General features: G+C 36.9%; 3 protein-coding genes across 5 annotated transcripts in view; 2 read left to right on the top strand and 1 right to left on the bottom strand.

Annotated features, from left to right (window-relative positions):
* The first annotated feature begins 909 nt into the window (after positions 1-909).
* Positions 910-3,322, top strand: LOC124633913 (membrane-bound transcription factor site-2 protease). The gene is made up of 2 exons (XM_047169283.1): positions 910-1,192; positions 1,272-3,322. The coding sequence occupies exons 1-2, from the start codon at positions 1,118-1,120 to the stop codon at positions 2,682-2,684; spliced, it is 1,488 nt and encodes a 495-aa protein (XP_047025239.1). The 5' UTR covers positions 910-1,117; the 3' UTR covers positions 2,685-3,322.
* LOC124633914 (LYR motif-containing protein 2) lies at positions 3,135-4,142 on the bottom strand. The gene is made up of 2 exons (XM_047169284.1): positions 3,951-4,142; positions 3,135-3,725 (listed from the first exon to the last, which is right to left on the bottom strand). Exons 1-2 carry the CDS (start codon positions 3,990-3,992, stop codon positions 3,504-3,506), a joined length of 264 nt encoding a protein of 87 aa, XP_047025240.1. The 5' UTR covers positions 3,993-4,142; the 3' UTR covers positions 3,135-3,503.
* Positions 4,143-7,401: 3,259 nt separating this feature from the next.
* The window catches only part of LOC124634049 (sine oculis-binding protein homolog), a 30,429-nt gene continuing 17,360 nt past the window's right edge, over positions 7,402-20,470 (top strand). For 2 of the 3 annotated variants that reach the window (XM_047169452.1, XM_047169451.1), the window contains exons 1-2: positions 7,403-7,677; positions 18,896-18,913. In XM_047169452.1, the coding sequence (XP_047025408.1) occupies positions 7,600-7,677; positions 18,896-18,913 (96 nt within the window). In that variant the 5' untranslated portion in view covers positions 7,403-7,599. Of the gene's footprint in view, positions 7,678-18,895; positions 18,914-20,470 lie in introns of all 3 variants that reach the window. The other variant, XM_047169453.1, reaches the window with a different exon arrangement.

The following is a 20,470-nucleotide window of genomic DNA, read 5'->3' as shown; positions in this document are numbered from 1 at the left end:
AACGAACATCAAACAGTAAAAGTAAACTTTTTTGTGAACTAAAATCTTGATCGAAAAAACGTTACAAAAAGAGAACCCCATGGTATTTAGATGATTTGAAATACTTTTTAAAATCCACAAATTATACTGAATCCAATCATATATATGAAGTTCCTGTCGACTCTGGGTGTTTTTTTGGCCATCTCCTTTTCATAGAAAAAAAACCCAGAATCGACAGCAATGAAATGGTTACCAATAGGTTCTTTATGATAGACCTTTGATGGTGCCAAAAAATCCAGACTGAAATCCATGGGGTATAGGAGCTATTTCATATTATCGCAAAAATAGGTTATGTTGAATATATGTTGATTTTAAAGATTATTAACATCAAAGGACATAAAAAAGCAAAGTAAACTAACATTATACTAGCCACTAGTAATAACCCCATAGTTTCAGAGTTGGCCTGGTGATTAAAAGGTCTTGTATTTAACCACTCCAGATACGATTAAGCACCGACCTTACCTACTTGGAGAGGTTTCGCAGTTACATGCAACCTTCACAACTGGATATGATATGTTTTTGGAGAAATTGTCTTTGAAAATCGCGCCATGTGACATTGTCAAATATAACAAATGACTTAGCAATGCAAAACGGTCCAATCACGAGTCTGCATTCAACTTCTAACGAACATCAAACAGTAAAAGTAAACTTTTTTGTGAACTAAAATCTTGATCGAAAAATCGTTATAAAAAGAGAACCCCATGGTTTTTAGATGATTTGAAATACTTTTTAAAATCCACAAATTATACTGAATCCAATCATCCATATGAAGTTCCTGTCGACTCTGGGTGTTTTTTTGGCCATCTCCTTTAAGAGCCCAGCTCTTGTCGGTGCAGCTCGCAGACGTCCAAGATATAGCTACATCAGCCTATCTGTCGTACGAAAATGCAAAAAGCTTAGTACTCCGTTTTGAAATATACGTGTATTTGACGTTTATTGTATCTGTATGTATTTTGACGCAATCGATTTCCCAATATTATTTTCCGATTTCAATGTGAGTGCCGGCTTTTGCTTACATGAAAATCATGTAAAATGTTACCTTTATTTATCACTGAATAGCTATAGATAAGTTTCAGTGATGTCTTTCACAGTGCTCTGCTCATTTGTGATAACATTTTACGTCGTGATATGGTTTTTTGACTCGTTTTTCAAGGTATTATGCTGCAATGGTTATGAAATAGGTACTTCAAGTTAATGTGTTTAATTATTGATGGAAACGTTATTTATTTCAGAGTTGTATGCACTACCCGTACTATGCTTTCTTGGAAGGAACCGGACTAAAGATAGGAATTCTCAATTTCACATGGACAACAACTGCTTTCAACAGGTTTCTTTATAGATGGAGTAAGAACTTGACAAGAGTGCTTCAGAAATGGTACACTTGCGGCTACATAATCACCATCTGGATATTCTTACCCTTTGCACTGTGGACTCTACTCACATTCATTTTCGACCACTTCTATGAGACTATTCAAATCAGCAATGTGCCTGAAGTGAAGGCCATGTTACCTGGTGTAAATATTCCGGCGTCAGACTTCTGGGTGTACTTCTTAGCTATAGGATTCAGCACAGTGTTCCATGAACTGGGCCATGCTCTGGCTGCAGCTCAAGAAGATGTACAACTCATATCTGTTGGTGTCTATGTGTTCACTATTATACCAATAGCATTTGTACAAATGAATTCTGACCATCTAAACAGCTTAGCTATTACAAAGAGGTTGAGGATATACTGTGCGGGAATTTGGCACAACATAGTCACTGCATTTGTTGCCTTACTATTATTCTTTTCTGCACCAATTTTGTTCAACATAGCTTATGAGACAGGCATTGGTGTTAGAATAACCGGATTTACTGATGACTCCCCACTAAAAGATATTAGGGGTCTAGATAAAGATGACATAGTAACAGCGATTACTAATTGTGAAATCAAAACTGCTGGAGATTGGACATATTGCCTTCATATGGCACATGACCGGTTTGGAATATGCACTAGTGCAGAGTTTGTGGCCCAAAATGATGAAATCATGATGGAAACTATCAAAGAGAATGATGTTGTTGAGTGTTGTCGGAAAGATGATTTGTACAGCTTCTGTTTTGAGTACATGGAGCCTAAAGTAGTGGCAGACTCAGTGTTGCCAGGTCAATACTCCTGCTTGAAACCAAGAGATATGGTTAAAGAAAAGTTCATAAAGTGCACGGAACCAGGTGGTTATTCTTGTCCTAGAGGCATGCACTGCTTGAAGCCTTCCCTAAACAACCATACTCACTTGATAGTCATTGAGAGAAAGGATAAACATGCTGTTCTATATTTAGGGTTGCCATATGATTTACATAAAACTGTTTTCATTGACCAGTATTTTCCAAGACTAGCAGTATTCTCATTTTTCTCACCAGCTCAGTTTGAAAAACTGTTGAGATACATATTCATATTTTCAATGGGAATTGGGTTCATAAATGTTATACCGTGTTATGGTATGGATGGCCATCACATAACAAGGAGTTTGATTCAGATTTTAGCAAAGTTTTTGAACAAAAATGGTGATTTTGTGACATTTTTTACAGTGTTTACTATAGTTGTTGGCACTGGGGTCACAGGGCCTATTTTAATTTATTTATTCTATCAAGCTATTTATTCAGATCCATAGATTGTTACTTAATTATTTCAAAGGCAACAAGTGCTTTGGCAATATAAAGTCTGATACTCTGGGTGTATGTTTTAAGTACACAAGGAGGATTTAATGCATTATAAAATAATATAGAAACTGTAGTTGCACAGCAGAGCAGAGATAGGCAAATGATCTCAACATCACACACTTCAAGCTTTATGCTGATATAAAATTGTTAATTGATTATTTCAAAATCAGTTTTGCCCATATCTTTGCGAACAAGATGTAGTGCTGAGCATCCAAGACTTATATGTTAATACAATATCTAGACTGCATTTAAAAATATTTATACCTAGTATAGTATACTTGTGTGAAAGTTATTTATTCCTAGAATAATAAAACAATGTGCCCTAAACTTTGATGTTGAAGGGAAAAGGGCTATGGTTGTGTACTTCTGCATGACTTGGGATGGAACAAAAACATTCTAAATTATATGCACTCAGCTGTATATGTATGTATATTACAATTTATTGTATTAACTTTCTTTTGTAAATAGCTATATTATGAACTAAGCTTTAGTGTAATCATAATTTTTATTATTTACTTACATTAATTTGAACAACATGATTTAGTTTTAAACATGTATGTAAAAACTTAATAAAAGTTTTATACACTGAGCCATTTTTATTACTTTATTAATTTGCAATTACACAATTTTCAGGTAGGTAGAAACGTGTTTTATTTTTGTTTGTTTAAGGTCCAGAGACAAAATATTTGCACTTTTTTTTGTCTAACTATTAAATAAAACTAGATCACAAAACTTAAAAATATTCAACAAAGACTAAAATTCTATGTTTTTCAACTTTTACTTAAAGCCAATGATTTTTTCAAGTCATTCAAGGATTTCTTTCCATGCTGCAACATAGCTTTTATGGCGATTTCGTCTGTATGGTGCATATTGTTTCTAAAATCTGCTCGGGCCCAGTCTCTTAGGTCAGCCTTCGTCCTTTCGTCTTGAACTAGTTTAAGGGTTCGAAATATTTCTCTGTATAGTTTTAGCACTTCTTGACGCAGCATGAACTGGAAAAATATGAAACAATGTTAACAAAACAATTGTTTGTGTGTCATCATCTGCAACGAATTTTTGATAGGCATCTATTTTAGTCGCTGCAGATTGGAAATGACGTTTTATTGCAGTAGACGGCTGAATAAAATGTTGTAATTATATTCAGGAGAAGTTTATTTACAATAGTACAAGTATTTCGGCTGCCAAGATTACGAATATATTCTCAATTTCTCACTCACCTGCTTCAAACTCAAGGTAGCTTTCGGTAACTTGGAAGACATTCTTCGCCAGTATTGGTTAATAAGGTTATTATTTACGCAGTAGTTTGTTTTATTATATTTTATTCATCGTTAACTTATTTTTAGAACGTTAGACATTGCATTAAATAACATAACCTCTCAAGCAAGATCAGCTGTTTTTGACAGTGACATAAAGGGGGCTGCCAGTGCCAATGTTTGTTTCTACAAAAATGTAAATTAATTTCCCCAAGATATGGGACAAATATAACTCGAATATACAGGTACAAATTCTAGTAATTTCAAAATATGTTAACGAGAAGTTTGAACTTTATGAGCCATATTTATTTGTTATCGCTACATGGAAGAAAAAAAAATCCTAAAATTAATGGTGTGCCTTTTTGATTGAATGAACTAAGAAAGTTAAGTTAGACACTGTTGCCCAAATTATTCCCTGTCACAGCTGAAACTAAATTAAGTCTATTAATACACGCCCGTTGTGTCTTGATGACCCTTGATTTTGCTACTTTGCAACGCCTAAATAAAACGTTCAAAGTCGTTTATGTCGTAGACAAAATAAGTTCAGTCCGTGAGGTGGGTTATCATCACTTAACCATAGTGCTACTGCCCTGGAAAAGGTTCTTAGGAGGAATTTGACTTGATCGGTGTTTTCACTAGTCAGTACCTTCCAGTTTCCAGTCCACCCCTGCCCGAAAGATCTACTTAGGTAGAGATTACAAGCACGTCCCGGATTGGACTCCTGGGTGTTGTCGCAAATCGCGTTATCGGTTATTATTACTTTCTCATCTCATCAAGAATCTTTATATATTAGCCAGCCCAGGATTTGGTTGGCAAGCTTTGGGTGAATAATTAAAATTTCTTACTTTATACGTTATGGATTTATACGGTAAGTACTTACGCGATATAAAGCGATCATGATCATCAAAACATACCGACAGTAAACAACTCGGATAAAAAATAACTGATTTTGTGTAGACATTGCGCAAATAGCGGTTTGCCAATTGAGACTCAACGGCGGATCCAGGGGGTAGGTCACAAGGTCATGACCCCCCCCTGGGCCAGGTCCAGGACCTAGGTGGACCACTAATTGAAATAGTTAGACACGATGTTTTATGTTTTTATTCCTAGGTATACATTTATTATTTAGTATTATAAGATAATTTTTATTCCGAGATAATACCTAGGTAGATAGATAGATAGAGGGAGAGTAGTTTTGCTGAAAAATTCGTGCTCGCAGCGCTCGCTCACTATTCTTTATTTACTCTTTATCCGTACCCAAAAGGAGGAAACAGGACCATGTTATAAAGAATCCGCTGTCCGGGTTGTCTACATGCTGTAGAACTCTCATGAACCCTTACCTATAGTAAGACAATAGAAATTTTCACAGAAAATGTTTTACTGTTGCCGCAATAAAAAAATACAAATTATGCGCCCTTTTCTACGTACACAATACTTTTCAAAAGTTTACTTGTTATATAACAAGAAAGTGCTTTCATCTACTTTAAGTCCTCGAACTTAATAAAAATTTTCGCGCTCGCTTCGCTCGCGCTTTTTTGAATTTCGCAACAGTAATTATGTCCCAGAAATCGCGTTCGCTCAGCTCGGGCCATTTTCTACATAAAAATATTTTTTTACCTTAGTCCTTGACCTGGATACAAATTTTCGCGCTCGCTTCGCTTGTGCTTTTTTGTTTGTCACATGTGTCTAGTATTAATGCAAGAAATTGCGCTCACTCTGCTCGGGCCATTTTCTACATGAAGACACTTTTCGTAACTTTCGTAAAAATTTCGCGCTCGCTGCGCTCGCGCTTTTTATATTTGTTATACTGTGTCTCCTTTTTTATTATAACAAGTGTACGCTATTCTATAATATTATTTATATAAAACCAAATGTCGTCAACTTTAGCTCTATAATTAATATTTAGAAATCAATAATTAATATTTTTTGTGACTTGATCACGACTGTGTGACCCCCCCCTGGCGCCGAAGCTGGATCCGCCCTTGTTGAGACTAGCCTGCTATTAAATATTTAGGTCATCGCATATTTGTGTGGTGCCTCGTTAGTGAAAAAAAAAATTAAGAGGCAGGGAGCACGTAAGTAGGTAGGTACATATCTACATGTTTAAGACGCTGCTAATACTTAGGTAGTAAGGTTAAGGTATCTTTAATCTAGAATAGAAAAAGGAACTAGCGACCCACCTATAATATTTACTTTGGCACTTACAGAATAATCCCAAGACGTAGGCAGGTAGATACTATACCCTCAAAATGGCATGCATAAGAATTCATTCATTGGCCATTGGCTTGCTGCACGAGTTATATCCACTGCTGAGGATGCTTGTCAGCTTGTGAATCAAAGCAAAGACAACTTTTGTAGTTGTGTATGTACAGAAACAACTTCTAGTTAAAAGGATATAATTATAACTTACAGTAATACCACATGAGTAGTTAACTAAGATTTATATCTACTCCACTATTTAGCGAGAAAGCTTAAATATGGTATGAAGCCGATTCGAATTGATATGATGTCCAACGGAACGGTGATGACCTTAGATTCCACCAAAAAGGAGACGGGCAGACCAGGGCGAAGAAGTCTAAAAAACAATAGAATTTTGTTGTCTCTGGGCATAAGTCAAGTCAGTAAGAAAGATGGGATGCTAGTTCAGTTCAACTAACATTACTGAAAAAGTTTAAAAAGCACCTTTAACTTTTCTATGTCACACAGAAACCCAGTTCCTTCCTTATCTGATCGAAAGTTTGCTTTAAATCTTTCATTACGGTGTTATTTTTTCTTTGTGTGTCAGACTCTTACTGACTAAAACCCGCCATGTTCCTTCTTGAGCCCTTTATCTATACCTACCTTTACCTACCAGTTCCGCAGTAACTCTCGAACAGTCCCGGTAGGCGTGTTTTGCTAGCCTGGGAATCGAACACGAGACTTTCATAACATATGTCCTGAAGCTAGATTTTACAAAGGCATCTACGATGAAAGTAGGTATCCTAAGTTTTAGGTGCCTTAAGTATAGTTTATTAAATACATTTAGGTATGTAATATTTATTCAAACTCAAATAAAATCTAAACAGTCGGTTCTTATAGGTAGGTAGACTTTAAGAACCGATTGTTATTTCGCTACACAAAATAAAATGATGTTTTGAAAAAAAAAACAATTCTTCAGAGAGCCATTCTGTGGGCAATTAATTTTCTAGACTTATAATTTCAAAGATAATAAAATTGCTAATCTCTTCGCGGAATTTCTCCATCAAAGCCATGTTTATTACGGAACATAACAATATAATTAACACAAGAGAGGGGTAGCTTTACATGTAGCTTGAAAGTGGACCAAAGTTAACCGCCCATGCGTATGTCCGTAAGCTCCGCCCTAGGTCCGGCAGTTCGCGGGAAAACGAGCTTTTTTCACGGCGCTCGCCATACCGACCAATCACGGCTCACTTCAGTCGCGCTGCGAACGCCGCGCGAAGCGCACGTATCGTTACCCTCACGCCGCTACGCGCAGCAAATAATGTTTACGCGAACGCTAAAGTTGGACAAGAAAAACTTTTGAAAATTCCTGTAAATATTTTCTCGTGTTATTATCATTAAATATTGAGCATAGTGACTTTGTATATCTAAGATGGACAATAAAACACCCGCCAATCCCACTTCTCCACCAAGGGCGCAAGTGAAAAAAGAAAATGAAGAAGAAATCAAGGTAAGGTCCAGTTACAAAATATTTTTGCCGACATTGACGTGGGTTTCCGTTGGAAAACCATCATCGTGTTACGGTTTCGTCTTATTGGCAAGCGGCCTGTTTCAGCCGGTCTCGTAATAGGAGACGACCGAATCGTATTTTTAAATTCGATATTTATTCATCTTGATCTACGAGGGGACCTCCACAAAGGTTCGAGAGCCGGGGTTACGCTGAATAAATTATTCGGTGTTATATTTCGATATTAATTACATTTTGCGATACACAATAAAACGCGTGTAATATCACGTTTTCGAGGCCTTTTCCAGCCATTAAAGTGTGTAACGCGATATCCGAAGCGCGCTCGGATCGCTGTAACCAGAGTCGCTGGATGTTTTGATAATAGATATAGGCGGCGCTGCTGTGTTGGTGTGTACCGACTGGCAGCACGGTACGTGTGTGCGTGCGGGGTAATTTTAGACGTTCCTTTGCTCAAAACGTAACTCGAGACCGTCCCAGGCCACAAGCCGACGCTTCAATTTATTGTTTTCATCTGTTTATCGTAATTGTGGACGTATGGTAGCGTCGCCTGTGCGCGATATTGTCGCCGATGGTCGCCGCCTCCGTGGATTCGCGCGCTTTTATTTTGGCGCCACGGAAATAGTTTGACATGTCAATAACCCCATTGGCGGTGTCCACGCGTCGGTGACGTCATAGGACACACGCGACGATTTGTTACAAAATTTTGAGGTCGATTTAATTTATTGCATTAGTCGCCTCCCCGTCCTACTTACAAAGGTATATTTTTTTTTATTTTTAGTTTTTTTATTGCACTGTTTAAAATAGTAGAGACAACATTTGCGCATTATATTTATGTCGTCTGGGTAACAGAATACAAAATTGTTACTGATGTAGTTTAACACTTTGTAAGTTTCCCAAGAGTCGTAAATTAGATGAACACCAAATGATAGGCCTGCAGCATAAAATCATTGAACGGTAGCAATAAACTGAATATAACGATCTGATAAGTAGTAAGTGCTCTCAACCCGTTATTACGGAGCCATAAATAGCGAAATGCATTTCTCTTGTGGATATGAATCAAGGTACACACATTGTTAGGTGAACAAGTACCTGCTCTGACTCGTAATTTATCGAACAAAAAACAAATGGAATATGAATAACTTTGAATCAATTTATAATGTTTTCGAAAGAGTAACAAACATGCTTTAGCAATATAAAAAGAAGGGACACTAAAATTATGTCAAAATCTGCTTAAGAACGTAGTGAACGAAGTTATAAGTAATGTAGTAAACCCATCCACTTAGTGAAGAGCGTATAAAACGTTTCATTATGTACTCATGAGTTGTAGCACCCGGAGTTATCGCCGGAATTTTGACAATAAGTTGGGGTAGGCCTGACAGACTGACATCCACCTAGCGACAGCCACCAAGCCCCCAGAATAAAGTTCTCCACAGGAAAATGACACCAAAGATCGGTCACAACTCGACAAATGAGGGAGGTGCATGCAAGATGTCATGCCTTTTTATTGTTCCATTGAAGGGGTAGACCTCTTGTCATATAGATAGGAGAGAAATATCGCAAGAAAATAATTCGCTCTTCTTTGCATCATGTAGCTGTTTTTCCCAGATACCAACACCAACAACGTAGAACTTTTCATTGTTTTCCAAAAGCATTTCAGTATCATGTCATTTTTACACACAAATATGTATATCGTGATTTAAAACATTGCATTCAAACGCCACAGATATCGAATCCTGTTTTCTATCTAAATGCAAATGTAAAATGCATTGCTATTGCATTATATCGTACGTCGAACTCCAATCGACCGTGTCATGTCATACTGTAATGGATGCGATTGTAAATTGACGGAAATGCCCGTGGAAAACTGAGGGAAACACGCGAGCGAAGTACGGCTAGAAGGACAATGAAAGCTTGATACTCTGTTGCGGTGATAGACCCAGAAGTTCTCAATGCAATATGAAGTTAATGAATTGGAAAACAGATTGTAGTTTCTTTAAATTATCTAATTAGAACCCAACTTGAGGCGCAGCCGCAAATGTAGAAAATCACCAGAGCGTACACTCCAAACTGAAGAAAATTTGAGGATCCTTTGAAAGTTTTTTTTAAACATAGGTTAGTTTTCATAGTAGGCAACGACTTACTTAATGATGTGATACTTTAATTACTTGCAATAGTTACAAAAACTCATATTTGTTTGGTAGCAATTTGGCAAACAAACCTTTATTTAAAACCGTCGAATTTGAGAGTCCGTCATGTGGTAGAGTAAAACTAGATGGCAATTACTGATTGACTTACTTAGTTACTTACAATTCGGTAACTAACGTAAGTAGTTACATATATCTGGTTAGGAATAGGCGTACGTCTAAGCTGTGCTCCGTAGATAACCGTTACATTGTTCAATGTAAATATCCACGTGGCATAATCTTGGCTTGTATTGATGCCGCTGTATGACTGATATATGCCTACTCTTGTTGACAAGTATCAAAGACAGGTATGACAGCCCCTCGTCTCAGATTTGAATCATAACTTCACCCAAGCGAATGTAATTGAACCCTCAAAATAAAACAATGTCTAAACGAAGATTAAACAAATGAATGATTTAATCTGACACGCAGTTATGACACGATGCCCTAGAATCTTTTCCGCAAAACGCTTACGAAACGTCAGATCATAAATATTGCACTTGCAACAAATGCGCGTACGCACTTTATTGGGCCAAGGTCGGGGGTAACAGACTTTTTATTTGACACCTTATCTCTTTGCGTATAAGGTTGATAGTTAAATGTTCTAGTATATGTTGCATCTTATTTATGTATCGCATGTGCATTTAGTAACGTGTCGTTTGATGTAGTGGTCGTTTGGACCGAGAGGTCAGGCGTGGCACGGTCAAGGAAGTGTTTTTGATGATGAGTGAGCTCCGTAGTATAAAGACGACGATTGTAGGCCACCTATAAACCTCGTTGGGTACTTGGGTATTGTGTTACAGTTAAAATGTATGCACAGCATGATTTTACTCGTGTCGTTCTTGAAGGTTGAGATGATTGTTTAAAATGTTTTCTTATTACTTGTTTACCTAGTCATTACTACGAATTTTAATGCAACTATAACTGAACCATTCTTGATTTGTTTTATATGCCAACCGGACAATCCTCTTCCAAACCTGACTTTTGGTTACTCTACCTAACAGTTAACGACAAAGTATTTTTTAGTTTCTTAAATAAATTAAGATTTCTCATAGACTAGATTGTTTGGATAGACTTGATCGACGGACGATCTAGCGAATTTCGCCGGGAACCAGTGAATGCGAGCCACTGACAACTTGTGGCAAACCTTGGGGGAGGCCTTTGTCCAGCAGTAGAAGTCTTAGGCACCCTTATTACAATTTAATCACTCTTCTGAGAACTGAATGTACAAAGGCGATATTAGGCACCCCATTAGGTAAGACCGAACCAAAGAAGAAGAATTATGTAGGTACCTTAAAAATGCAATTACATATAACCCTTCTGTGTTGTCGGGTAAAAACAAGACCAAACCTATGACGTAAACTAAGATAATACAATAATTACAACAATATAAAGTAACGCTGAACATGGAAAGTCAACACGGGTGTGATGGCGACACGCGATAGCTCGCTGAAATCGACACCGAATGCGATGCCTCGCAGTGTACATCTCTCATAGAATACCGACGTGACAGAGGGGTGTGTGTGTTGGAAATGAGGTTTTAAAATGATTATTTGACCTATTATTTGCAGTTTTTAAATTGCTAATGACTTGGGTGAACCTAGCTGTTTTTTTTTTTGAGATTGATATAGAAATCTTGGTTCTTTGCAGAGTCGCTTTAACTACGCCAAACTGTGGAACTTCTATGGTGCAGAGTGCATCTCCGCGTTTGTTTGGGTAATGAGTGCAGATTGAAAATAGGGTTAAGAAGTTTTGAGTGGTTATCCAATTGAAAACCTGTTTGAAATCGGTTATTAAATAAGGTTCTATGAGCTGACTGACTATACCTAAATTAACCAGTAGGGTATGAGGTCCTTTGGAATCACAAGCCACGTTTGCATATAATTTGTATGTTAGGTGTCAGTTGTTGCCACTCCACTGAGTTTTCTGGGCGGATATTTGTGGTAATCAGCCGTGCTCAAAAATATATCCCTGACCAATTTATTATGCAAGAATTTAAGATAATAAGAATGATATGAAAGATAAACATGAATTTACTAATAAACATTTGGACACAAATAAATACAGTTCTCGAAAAGAATCAACGAAAAAATACAAGCTAGTAATCGTTTATCCAAACAAAGTAATACCATATCTGTTTGATATTTATAATCTTTGTGAAAAGGGGGTGAATAAACACCACCTCGCACGGGAGGCGTGCGTGCGCGTATCAAGTGTTCGTCCACCATCAGCTCCAGACCCCAAGCACATACCACATACCTTAACTCCTTGCAATAAAGCACAAAGTCCCTTAAAACAGCGGCACTAGGTAACTTTGGAGGGGTAAAGTCCGATAAATCTAGCTCAGAGCTTGGATTTCTGAATGTTGGTCTTATCTGTTTTATCATATGTGATGTATTCTGTGGCCGTAGTAGTCCGTGGTGAGAATTATGAAAAACTGTTTTTTTTTTCTTTTGAAAATAGAACAATAATAATTGCCAACACTAGGGAATGCGCTTGTCTGATGCATTTGCAATAATATTAAAATTACTACGTGTAGGACCTAATTTATTCTAAGAAATCTTATTTTCGTGGCAGTTCCAATATATTTAACTAAACATAAATTGGTATAACTGTCATGAAACATTATAAAATTTGTTAAACAGCGAACAAAAATAAACCCTTTTTTCTAAACTCCAAGTTTAGGGTGACCATGATTTCACAGTTTACGAGACTCCCATTACAAGTTTTACGGAGTCAAAATAATAAATAATCACCATAAATCACCATTTGTAGTATAAATAAAGCAATGTAAAACGCTCTTATAGATGTTTACTTAACATCGCACATAAAAACTGTGCCATATTAAGTTACACAGATATTTGAGTTCGTCGGATTCGATGAGAAATTCTCAAAACATTTAATATTTATTTGTTTTACGAGATAAAATTTAAGTACGTATTATAATCTTTTAGTATGAATAAATTAATGAACGTTGAGTTTCGAATATTTTTATTTCATTTTTTTTATATACATAAAGTAATTGTTTTGACATGAATATTTCGAATACCTAACAAGTTTTTTTAAACAAAATGCCGATACAATTCAACACCCTTTACATAGAAATATGTAACTTAATACTGTTGAATGATGTGTCTAGTAAATTCGGATGGGTCGCTTTTAGTCCAGTGTCGGCTTACAGTCGCTCCTCACATTACTACTTGACCGGACACTACTGTACATTTGTGACGTTCACATTGCACATTCTTTAAATGCTCTAAACTTGTGTTTTTTGACACCGTCATAGTTTCGAGTAAACGGGTTTTATGATTTGTGGGAAAAAATTGGTGGTTTTTGGTGTGATTGCCGTGTGACAATGTTACTAAAAAAACAAAATAAAGATTTTTAAAGCACACATTAGCCACTAAAATCTGAAAAGCTTTTTTACTAAAGTTAATTAAAAATACCTCGTCTTTATCGTAGTTCTAACTTATCTAAGCATGTTTTTTTCCTCTTCCTCTAACCCGAAGGACTAATTTGAAACGCGATAGCAAGTAAAAAAAAAAAGAAATAAATACCCGTATTTTTCCAAAGCGCCATTAAAAACGGTACAAAAATGTTAACTGAAAAGCAAAATATTTTCCACGGCAGGGTCGTAAACATTTTTCAATAACTATTAAGTTTCACAAAATTAAAACGAAATATTATTATGATATCGATGAGGTATAATTAAAATATTTTTAATTATATAATTTGAGAACATCGGCGAAGGTTTCAATCGCTCGTTTTAATTATTGTAAGTTCTCGACTCGACACCCGACGCTCGGTATCGTCGTTAATTTTAGTGTAAAATGAGACGCTGTGTGCCTCCGCTGCCTTCGGCGCTCTGCTATGTGAAAAATAACAATAACACTTTTTTGAATATTGCGAAAATAAAATCACCAGTTTCATCTCAGTTTCTTCATTTCAGTTATGATTAATTAATGAACACTTTTAACATTGGACGAAACTTTTGATGCGAACTTCAACAGACGCATAAATGAAATTTTTGGGATTTCACCAGTGACTTAAGGATACTCCTAAACGCATATAGCCATAACTTTCAGCTCATTACCACTTCCGAAATCGTTATATTTCCTCTTCTAACTTTCATTAAAACCGGTGTAGCTAAGTTCTGATAAGAAACCATTTCAACAATTACAACATGTAAAGCTACGTCCCTCCAAGTGTTCAGAATTTAACCCACAAAGAAACAGACACAAGAAAACATTCAATCAGGCACTTCCCAGCATTGAAAATCCTGTAAATCCAGTTCTGCGGGACAAAACAGTGCGTGAGCGGAACCCTAAGCGCAGTTGTTGAACATGATCCCGTATAATTAATGCTCGTCTCAGCTAAACCGGCCCTGGCGTCATCTGACTCCATTTTGCGTCACAGGCCCGGCCCGTCAGGCTGACGTTAATTTTCGTGAAACACGAACCGTCTGGCTTTACTGCTTTTTACATCTACAATCTATGATGTGTGTGCTATCGGTTGTATTGGATGTCAGTTTCGACTAATAGCGGCTAGACATCGGATGAGGGCTACATAAAAGGGTTCATTTTGACAGCTATTCACAAAGGAAAGACGTCATAGTTAAATGTTGAAGGTAAATGCGGAGATAAGTTTTAAGTTATGATAGAAATATCAATGTGATACTGAAATGATACTTGTCCACTTCAATTTGTGTTGGGTTTCCAAGCATAGGAATTATTATACCTTCACAGGTGCATTTGGTGTTTCGCTGTGATTTCACCCGTGTCTAGGCGGAACTAAACACTTCGTACCAGTATAAAATGCATAAAGTTTAATACTTAATTCCTTTACAGGCGATGATCACGTGCCGACGGTCAGATAAAGCGTTAACTTATCCCCTTTGAAAAAAAAACAAAAAGGAGACAAAAGCTATCGGAGATCTTGATCCAAGTCCAGCACTTTCATCATATCTCAAATCCACATTAAGCACAAAAAAAACATTCGTCCGAACGTTTAAGTTTTTTTTCCGCCACTTAAAAATACAGTGACGATGGCCATGTTGTCATATAGTAAGATGAAACCCAACGCCGCCACTTAATACCATCGCATCGCAGTAATATCTTGTAATCAGACACCGAGGACTGACCGCTTTTTTTCTCGGCCGTCAAGAATGTTTGTTGAAATCCTTTGCCAAATATGAAATTAAATATTGGAATTCCCCTTTTTATTTTTTTTTTGTATTGTCTACATATTTATGAGTCATTCGCTTCTTGGATATTTTTTCTAGGAATAAGCAAGCTATTATCTATTTCTTGCTTTAGGCAGCAATGTTGCAATACATAGGAACAAGATTCTAGGTTAACCTATAGAACGATCATTATTAAATATCTATCGACTACATAATACATATTATTATATAATATTGTGTAGCGTAACTACATTAACGGTAGCCATCATTATCATTTCCAATACTTGATATAGCAATGTAATATCCCAAAGCCTAAATCCGGTCGTGTATCACGATATGTTCGTGTAATATGCAGTGATTAATGCAGTCTGCCAGCCCCTTGTTGAACGAACGATGAGGCAGGCATATTATGTTCAATAGTGGACGTTGCCTGACGGGGATGTATTACATTCTAATTAAGTTTGAAGCCAAAATCACGCCCACGCACGTACACTTTGAAGTTTAGCAGATTATTTTAGACTGGAATATCTAGTACCTACCAGTAATATTCCATTATCAGAATTCACAGGAAAATAGTAATATAACTACGGTACAGTATATTGATCTGAACTGACCCATATTTAATTAAGATCAAGAAATATTTCGCAAGTCATAATTTCACACCCTTCACAGCACTTGAGTCAGTGGTTCCAAATGCAAATCGCACCTGAGGTGTTGCAGGGTGAAGAATCCTTGCTGCTCAATAACCACCCCTTTTCATCTTACTCAACCGCTTAGTAATAATTGCATAATACAATAAAGAACTATATGTAGGTATTGTGTTAATAGACTATTAGTTAGACTACCCAGGCTGTAAATAGGTACGTAGGGATGCAAAATTTGTTATTATAAGTACGTAGTAATATATTTTTCAAATATAAATATTTATTATTTGTAAATATTCATTTCTCTAATCCATATTTCGAATTCAATTTGCAATTCGCAAAAAATACAGCAAGTCTTCCATTTTTGTCCTAGTTGTTGACAATGGTCACCCTACTTTCGCAACCAATAAAAAAGTTTTATTCGCCGCGTTCGATTTATTGCTATTTAACACAACACTAATCTTTTGGTTCCATCGCGCATCGTGTGCATAATTTCTCAATAACTGTGTGATATTCGTCAAACGTATCGGGTGACAATATAAACATAACATAAATACACCGTTTCAGCTCGCCTCAGATATTGTGTGACAAAGAAAATAGCTAGTTATGTCTGTGCTTGATACCCGTGCGAAATGCTAAGCTCACTTACTGATGGCATTTTAGTTTGCTACAAATTCGAGATGCCTGGTACCTACCTTACCTTAGGGCGTTTTAAGTACTGAGAATTGATGACACACACACACAGCCCTGTAATCTCATTACTAGGTATCATAGTATATGTATTTCTGACAGTCGTTGTGGCGTAGTGGTTAAAGGGACTGCTTTTCAGGTTCTTACCATTTGAACTTCTCCTTAGGGCTCGTGTCCCCTTACTTGGTCCCAGCGGGGGAGCCAAGAAATTTTTGGAGTACTAGCGAACCCTTGCACAGCAGCTGATCACTAGACCAACGGTCGTGTGTACTTAGTAGTAGGCCAAGAAGCTGAAGAATTTTAAACCAATCAAACGAATATCCAAAGTTTTAAAGAAGGTTTTATTCACAGTTCTATATTTAAAATCCACGCCCACGAACAGACAGACATTCAGAAACAAATGGGCACACCTCGCCCTTGAGTAGTGAGTCGTAATGAGTGAAATCATCGCGGATATTATAAACGTACATTATTCGTGCGCTCTGAGGCTCGTTGCTTACGTCATTACACATGTTCGCTTCATCTGGTAACTCTGAGCACAGAAATATGAAAATTAAATCCATTGACGTACTTTTTTCTTCTAACCCTTAGTTAGGACCTTTTCATATGCATACGGCCACGGCACGACTGCCGGGCCTGAAGTAGCAATGTATGAGCTACATAGAGAGCTTTCATATAGCACGGCGATTGTACCGATGACTTTCATATATGTATATTTCGACGGCAGCAGTGCCATGACCGTATGAATACCGTATGCATGTGATAAGACCTTTATGGTTTCATTTGATGGCTTTAGGTACGCTTCGAGGCCTATTTGGAAACACTTTCCTTTGTGGTTGGACTTATCTATAAACAGTGATTAACTCATCAGGGCCGATATCGTTATTATGTAGGGCTTATGTCTACTTGTATCTTCACAAGGGTCTTTTTGGGAAGATAAATAATGAGAACATAGTGCAGATCCGGCTAATAGAAACGTAAATCGCAATCACATTTTGGCCAAGCCCACAGGTTTTTTGTCTAGCACGCAGCTTTTTCTTCATAGTTAAATATTGCTTACTTTCACTTTAAAATAAATTGTGGCTGTCAAAGCATTTTACTCAGAACTGAATTCTTGATATGAACTCAATGTGGTGTTACTAAGTGGATTGACACCAATATTTTTGTTACATAGCAGCAAAAATCAAATCTAAGTAGAATTAATTATGTGATTTTTTCTGTCCGGCTACATATCGTTGATTTAGTGATTTAATATTGGAAAATTATGACTCAGTTCCAACCTTCATAATCAGCGGATTTTTTACGTGCGACATATTCTCAGTAGCAAGTAATCCGTAACGCGGTTTTCAACGTCATCTATGGCCCCGGCAGTTACTTTTGTCAATATATTGTTTGTAGTGGCGCGTTTACCCGCGGCAAAGACCGTCGGGTACGAATAGAGCGATGCCGTAAGGACGAGCGCGTAAGCAGAAAATCCGCTAGCGTGAAAGATTATTAATGTTTTTACCCTTGGCACTTATGGCGAGCATTAATATTATTATGGCTTTTGAAATCCAGATCTTTTCCAAGAGCTCCATGCTACATACTAAGAGTTAGGAAAATCATCTTGAGAAAAACTGGACTCTAAAAACTGAAGTCGCTATTTCGCATTGGGCTAGCATGATGCTTATTTCTTCTATATTATGTGGACTGGGAAGAACAAAAAAAATGCTTAGCCATGAGATAACAAATAGGACGATGATAAAATAAAACTCATAGGTACTTGGGAACCGCTCTCCTTTAAATATCTAATTGCGAATTTTGTAAATAGGTCCCAAGACGTCATGCACTATTTCAAGCGATATTTCACCCCATGCGGCGCAATACACATGTAGTACTAAGATAGGTATAACCATAGCCAACTGCGTATGCATTTTTTTAACTGTGCTGTGCGAAAACAACCATGCATGTTTTGTATAACTTTTTATCTTACACAGGCTGACCACTATAGCATCACAATGGACATATGAAATGAAATACGAGAAAAGATAAATATTATAACGAAGAAAATATTTCTATATTTATCTTCATGTTTACAAGTCTCGAGGGTAACCTTGTAAACAATATTTGTTATAATAAAAAACGTATCTTATAACAAATCAATGCATGCTTCTGTTTGTTGAATATATCTATGTTTTATAGGTGTACTTCGTATTGTTGGTAATTGGCAACACTGTTTACAAGACTGTCCTTGCAGTTTGCATGTTATATTGTCACCCTAAGATCCGATACTACAGTCCGACCGTTTTTTAGGGCAGTGTTTTTCTCAATTTTGCCTTGAAAATTGATAGTTGTCAACTGCACAAAAATTCGGTAAAGTGGTAAAGTATTTTATGACTAAAGCAACTCATTAAAAGCAAGATCTTATCATTGGTTAATTAAGCCGATTATCTATATATGCTATTTTTTTTGTTGTTGTATTTTTGTGTTATATTTAAAAAAACCTTTTTGTTTTGTTTTAGTTGCTGAACGATAATAAGGTATGTCCAAAATATTATTATTTTCATACTTATAAATAATTATTGAAAAATCATTGCGAGAACGAGACATGAGAGATACATCAAACGCTATTTATTGTTGAAAACTACAAGTAAGTGAGAAATTCTAAACTATTCCCAAAAGTAATTAAACAAATTATGTCACAATTAGAAGTCTGTATTCAGAAGCATTATTTTACAAAGGAGCGTTCAGAATGCGCTGCTCGCGCTAGCTACGCTCGGTGTTGCCAGCTAAAACGAGTTTTCCCCGAAAGTGTGGCGTTCCGTTCTCGCATGACCAAAACAGTCGGGTGCCATACTCTCCGGTTGCCAGAAGAGCATTGCACGGCAACCCGATACTCTCTTTGTTTCGTACCCAGACGTTATAATGAGAAACATGTGAAACATAATCGATCTACGGATATTGGAGACGTAATATTACGCCGCTGCTTTTGTTCAGGGCGCGTTCGTGTTCGCGCTTTGTGTTTTCTATTCGATGATAGGGTTTTATTTTGAGCCGCTGTGGGAAACTATTCGGTGCATGCGAGTAAGACGATGGACGATGTATCGAATGAGTGTGGAATATAAATCGTGTAACGTTAGAACGTCACGGGAGTGTTCAATGAAAAATTACGTCTTGGGCAATTCAGCGACGTTTTGAAATTGAAACTCATTTACGACTGGTTTCATTGTTGTCGGGTGAGGCGTGGGGAATGTTTACATCGTATGACACGTAACACAAGGCGGTCGCATGGGAAACACTATGTTGTATATTTTGAGAAGAACAGAGGACCTGCACAAAGATTTTCGTCTGTCCCGAATCCGTCCAAAAGTTATCTGAAAACCTGTAACATTCAACAAAAATCTTGTTCAGCTTCTCAATTTTGACACCAAGCTCCAATAAATTCTCCGAGTACTTAATCCTATTTAAAGGGCCGTGCTCAGTGCTTGCGCATACTTAGATGACCAATTTTAGACGTTCGTTCTCGTTCTATTCCCGTTCAAAGCTGAAGTGTACAGCAAATGTGTGAAACCGTAGTGGGGGCCTATCGGTGTAAGAACACGAGGATCATATTACTGCGAATGTAGCGGTGATCCTTACAAATCGTGTGTTTGTCACACTGTTTTAGAAACTTAAGATTTATTGTTATAGTTATACTTTGTAGTGTAGCTGAAGGTGGGACTAAGTTATTTATTTTAAGTCGTCTTAATAACAAGCGACGAGGAAATGACAGAACAGTCAACATTGATCCCAAAGAAACCATGTAAATAGATAGATTTAGGCATTTCATTGGCCCTAAGAAACTATTTATTACTAAGTAACGAGATTCCATTGGTTGGCTGCTACTATCAGCAAGTTTTTTTTTTTTTTTTCACCTTTTCACACACGGTTTGTTAGCCCCATGGTAAGTTATTAATTAACTTGTGTTATGGGTGCTAACACAACTGATAAACTACATATAGCTACACATATACATATTTATAAATACATATTGTAACACCCAGACCACGATCAACAAGCATGCTCATCACAGAAATGTCGACCGAACCGGGAATCGA

Source organism: Helicoverpa zea, chromosome 10 (assembly GCF_022581195.2).
Source record: "Helicoverpa zea isolate HzStark_Cry1AcR chromosome 10, ilHelZeax1.1, whole genome shotgun sequence".
Lineage (NCBI taxonomy): Eukaryota > Metazoa > Arthropoda > Insecta > Lepidoptera > Noctuidae > Helicoverpa > Helicoverpa zea.
The sequence above is the reverse complement of the archived record's forward strand: the minus strand, read 5'-3'. Positions and strand labels throughout refer to the sequence as shown.